The following is a 5,327-nucleotide window of genomic DNA, read 5'->3' on the forward strand; positions in this document are numbered from 1 at the left end:
AGCCACATATTATGTTATATTATATTATATTATATTATAATATTTTCTTGTACAATGTAAAACTTTGCATGAACAAATTATAGAAAACTTGCATTGAATAAGATTGTATGAAAAACTTGAATTTGAATAAGGTTATACATTTGGATTAAAACAATTATCTTGAGATAAAATAAAAAAACATGTAAATGAACTGCTGTGACTTTTGTAAAAAATGTAAAAAAAAGTTAATGTTCAGGTATACCCATCAACCTGGATATCTCCGCATTAACCAGCTGTTCACTGGCATTCACTCTATAGATTTAAATGTTGCTATGTAAATGATTAGGGGTGTCAAACTCAATTTAATCGTGGGCTGCATCAACATTATGGTTGCCCTCAAAGGGCCTGTAAGACTATATAAATGTATCTAATCTTTATCATAATTGCTTTATCGCTGGTTTTAGTAATAACTTAATACCTAGATCTGAAAGTAGAAGTCTAGGAAATTGCCTGGTGGGCCAGATTCGGCCCCTGGGCCTTGAGTTTGACACATGTGCTCTAAAGCAACAGGGTAAATATTCACCTTTCCCACTGCCCAGGCTGCTGAACACTGTTCTGAGCCTTAGAAATGGTCCTTCAAATGTCCAGGCGTGTTGGTCTCCTACAGCTTTCAGTGGTTTCTCCTGCTGACCTCCATTTTTCTACTGCCTGGAGCCATGTTGACATCAACAGGGGGAACCAGTGACAACAGTGGGATGACCCAAGAGATCGACACCCCCAAAAGTGTAGATTTCCAGGTGGACTTTGGAGGATCTTTTTCTCAGCATTAGAGCATTGTTCAACAATGCCTTGCGAAAACTTTGCATAGAGGCAGTGTTGCTAAAATATTTGTTTTATCCTCTGCGCCAGGTGAAGATGGCAACATATGCTAAGGAGGATGTTAAAGCGATATGAAAGTCAAAAGGTTTTTAGGCTATTTCAAATGATGAGGAAATCTCTTACAATGGATGCTGCTCCTTGATGTTTAAAAGTTCTTGTTTCCTGCAGAATCAACTGGTCCCCGGAGCACTGGCACTGATATCCTGTTTTAGGGTGCACACAGTAGGTATCCCTCTGCAATCCTGACCAGACTACCCCTTGAGGATGGGTGATGAAATGGCTGTGGATGGCGCCTCTCAAATTAATGCAGATACATGATGTCACCAGCACACCGAAGAAATGTGTCCAAATAAACGTCTCTTATTGCCTCATAGTGAGGCTGATGAAGTGACCCTAAAATGTGGGCATCCTTGCGACATTATGTCCATACTTCAATAAAGACATTTATTTAGACACATTTCTCTGGTGTGCTGGTGGAACTCTGTACCTGCACCCACAAACACACAGACATAGCAAAGTCACTCCCTGCTCCTTTCTCTGCAAGCTAATAGATGGACAGTTGCTGGAGACTGCTCTGTCCCTTATGTTCTTGTACTGGACAGGAAGTTCAGGGAAGCCAAGCTGAGAGATTTGGAACCAAATGTTTCGAGATATGATGACTGTAATTGTTTGTGCAAAAATGTAAAGAAATACTTTGCTGGGAAATGTACGGTATATTTGTTTGTTCTGGATTCATTATTAAAAAAAGTTTGAGAGTTTAATATTACTTTAACCCCTTCGTGACGGGAGACGTACACTGTACGTCCCGCCACAAAGGGACCAAATGACTATTCACGTACACTGTACGTGACGAGTTATTTGCTGCACTAGAAGGCTGGTAACCGCTGAGAATCAGCGGTTACCATTCATTAATGTATCCCTCAGTTTAGAGGCATCCATTAATGAAAGGGTTAACCTTTTTCAGACACCTGATACCTTAATATCGGGTGTCTGAGAGTCAAAGAGCTTTTGCCCGCATTCTGACAGCTCGTATAGATCTAGAGATATCTCTCTCAAGCTATACTGGCTTTTTTTTTTTTTTTACTTTCAGGAATAGATACATAATGTGTCTATTCCTATAATGTATCTATTCCTGAAAGAAGAATGTTTCAGTTTTCTGATGGTTGTTGTAACAATCAGAAAACTAGTGACAGCTGAATCCTGAACTGCTGCAGGATCAGTGTCACTAACTTATTATCGGCTGTTCTGAAGTTTGAAGCAGCCTGATAATAACCAAAAATTTATTCATTTATCAAGCAGTAATAGTGAGATTAATTCACAATGGCTGCTTGATATAATTAAATAAATAAAATAACATTTTTAGGTTTAAAAAAATAGTAAAAAGTGTAAAAATTAAAATTGTGAACAGTGTAAAAAAAAAAAAATAAGGGACAAATAAATGAATGTATTTATTGCATTTTTTTTTAGCTGTGCTGGTTTTGTAAAAAAATACTACAAATCAAAACTGGGAAAAAAGTGTTTTTTTTATGTTTTTTCCTCTTTTTTTATATTTTATTTGTCCTAAGTGAGGCGTTAGACACACATATGTGATATAAATATGTAGCCCTATCTGTCCTCTAAAAAACAATATATAATATGTGAGGGTGCACTTTGTAAGAAAGTATATTACTGACGTGAAATAATCACACAGCAAAAATGTCAAAAGTGTGTCAGTCATTTACGAACAGAAAATAAAAACAAGCTCAGTCATGAAGGGGTTAAGCTGAAATTTTTATTAGAAGCACATTTGATGTGCACAGCGAAAAGCCAATGGGACCTGCAATAGAGATAACATCACCAGGACAAATAGAGATTGTGTGAATCACCCAAATGTAGACAGAGACAGGTGACAGGTGTTCTGATCCCTTTACACTCTTTCCAAGACTAAAAACAAAAGTGGCACATAATGCTAAACACATAGAAAATAATTTTAGGATTTATTTGCACTTTAACACTGTATTTCAGCATTGGCATACAATTTTTTACAGTTTCTACCTAGACTGTGGAACAATCCAAATTGTTGATCGTAGGTCACCTTAATCCATTAGATAATTTTTGCCATTGAAGGTGGTTACAATTGTCCTAAAATGTGTTGGTTATGTGTTTAGATGAAGCACTGAGGTCTTGAGGAATGCTGAATTAAGTTTACTTGCTTAGGAGGACATTACATGTATGTATATAGAAATACAACATTGTGCAGGAAAAATATATATAGAAGAACTTCCTGTGTATCATAGATAAGCATGCATATAGAGAGACTAACATTGCACTATAGTGCCATCTACAGCTCAAAAGACATATTGCAGTCAGTAATACAATCAGTACATGTCCGTAGATTCTGTTGCATTTCCAACAAAATTGTTGTATGTCGGACAGCATAAAAGTCAACCACATTGCTTTCTATGGGATAAATGATACCTTTATAATTCCTCTTTGCTGTGCCATAGCACAGACAACAAATTTTGTCTTATGCTGTGAATTGCGCTATTTTCAAAACAGGAATTGACGTTCATACCATCGTGGAGCAACCGCCTTTCATCATTGCTGAAAAAGAAAGTTCTGTGACCATCGAATGCAAAGTCTCCTCCCTGTCCTCTTCCTTCTCAGTGTTCTGGACTCTGGGCTGTGAGGAGAGACGGCTTGTCGGGAAAGAAAGCAGAGTTACCTACGAGTCTTTAAACCGAGTGATTACCATATCAAATCTGACCGAGTTTGACTCTGGAATATACTGCTGCCTGGCGGAGACAGTGGAGGGGAAATTGGTCAGAGGGAATGGAACAAGACTGGAGGTGACCAAGACATCTTGTTCTGCAGGTATTTATTAAATTAGGAAGTTCTATTCTAGAGATGTAACTGAAATGTGTCCCTAATAACCCAAAACTGTGAAAAAATACAAATTCAGCATTAGTTAACAACAGTTAATGTTACTGAAGGTCTTACTCGTTGAATTGAGGAACAGAGCAGGAGTAACTGATACAAACCACTATCTAAACACAAAAACAGGACTGGATGGACAGTGGAACCTCGGTTCACAAACTTAATTGGTTCCACGATTCTGGTCGCGAACCGAATCACATTTTCTCATAGGGTTCAATGTAAATCAGGTTAATCCGTTCTGAACCATATGAAAAAAAAAATGTAACCACAAGTTTCTTTTTACCACCATTCTTGCTCTGCACATTCTTGTCACCTTCATTAACACTCCGCACATTCTTGTCACCTTCATTAATGCTCTGCACATTCTTGTCACCTTCATTAATGTTTTGCACATTCTTGTTACCTTCATTAACACTCCGCACATTATTTTTCCCACCACGCTTGCTCTGCACTTTCTTGGGAGCCATGCTGGATTGAATACAGTAATGTACAGTCCTGTGCTACAAAGCATACAAAAAAGCTCCACAGTAAGTGTCCACGGCCCTGTCTGCGACCACGATCTCGAGTACAGGAAGCCACAATTATGTTTCAGAGCGCCGAACAGGGCCGCTGTCGTGTTCGTCACCCGAAGCATTGTTCGTGAACGGAGGCAAAATTTTGACGAACTTCCTGTTCGCGAACAGAAGCGTTCGTGAACCGAGGTACCACTGTACAAATCCTGTGCCAGTTAAAACAGCTCTTAAATACATTGGGAGGATCTATCAAAACTGGAGCAGACAAAATCTGGAGCAGCTGTGCATGGCAACCAATCAGCTTCTCTCTTCAGTTTGTTCAGTTAAGATTTGAAAATGAAAGAGAGAAGCTGATTGGTTGCCATGCACAGCTGGTCCAGTTTCTGTCTGCTCCAGTTTTGATAATTTCCCCCCAGTATGTATTGCAACTGTATAATTATCTTGGATTCAAGCTTTCGTTTATTTTGTTTTTGGGTATACACTTTAAAATTCCAAATACACCTAACCACCTGTATGGACGGACACCCTTATGGTAATTTATGAAGAAACAAATGTGGGATTATCATTTAAGCTGCCAAAAATGGAAGAGTAATCCAGTAACATATCCACCTGTGTTTTGCTTACAGATCCGTGCCACTGTGAAAAGGGGGCGCTGTTACTGACAATGGAAATTTTACGTGTGATCGCTCTCATCATCCTGATCATCCTTCTTATTATAGCTATCAGAAGTTCCTATAAGATTTCTATGTTGTGAAGCTGAAACATATCTATCCTTTGTTGGAATATTGGTTCTGTGTATCTGAGTATCCTTGTAGGAATGAGATTGGGAAGCTAATCTTGCCACACCTACATTCACCCACCAACTCGTCACAACTTCCTCAAACACAACCCTGCTTACCTTAAGCCTCAACTCGAAAAAGCTCCAGGATCATTTCCTGATGGATATTAAGATACTGGAGCTGACCGAAGAAGTAAACATGGCAAAAAATACATGGCTTAGGGCAACATGGCTGCTATGGGTGGGCAAAAATGGACAACGAC

General features: G+C 38.7%; 1 protein-coding gene across 1 annotated transcript in view; it reads left to right on the forward strand.

The window, feature by feature from the left end:
* The window catches only part of LOC108793732, a 16,080-nt gene extending 11,040 nt beyond the window's left edge, over positions 1–5,040 (forward strand). Inside the window, exons 3-4 of the mRNA XM_018564759.1 lie at positions 3,397–3,711; positions 4,913–5,040. Coding sequence (XP_018420261.1) covers positions 3,397–3,711; positions 4,913–5,040 — 443 coding nt within the window. The remainder of the gene's footprint in view (positions 1–3,396; positions 3,712–4,912) is intronic.
* Positions 5,041–5,327: the final 287 nt, after the last annotated feature.

Source organism: Nanorana parkeri, unplaced genomic scaffold (genome assembly GCF_000935625.1).
Source record: "Nanorana parkeri isolate BGI_ZX_2015 unplaced genomic scaffold, ASM93562v1 scaffold779, whole genome shotgun sequence".
In the NCBI taxonomy this organism is placed as follows: domain Eukaryota; kingdom Metazoa; phylum Chordata; class Amphibia; order Anura; family Dicroglossidae; genus Nanorana; species Nanorana parkeri.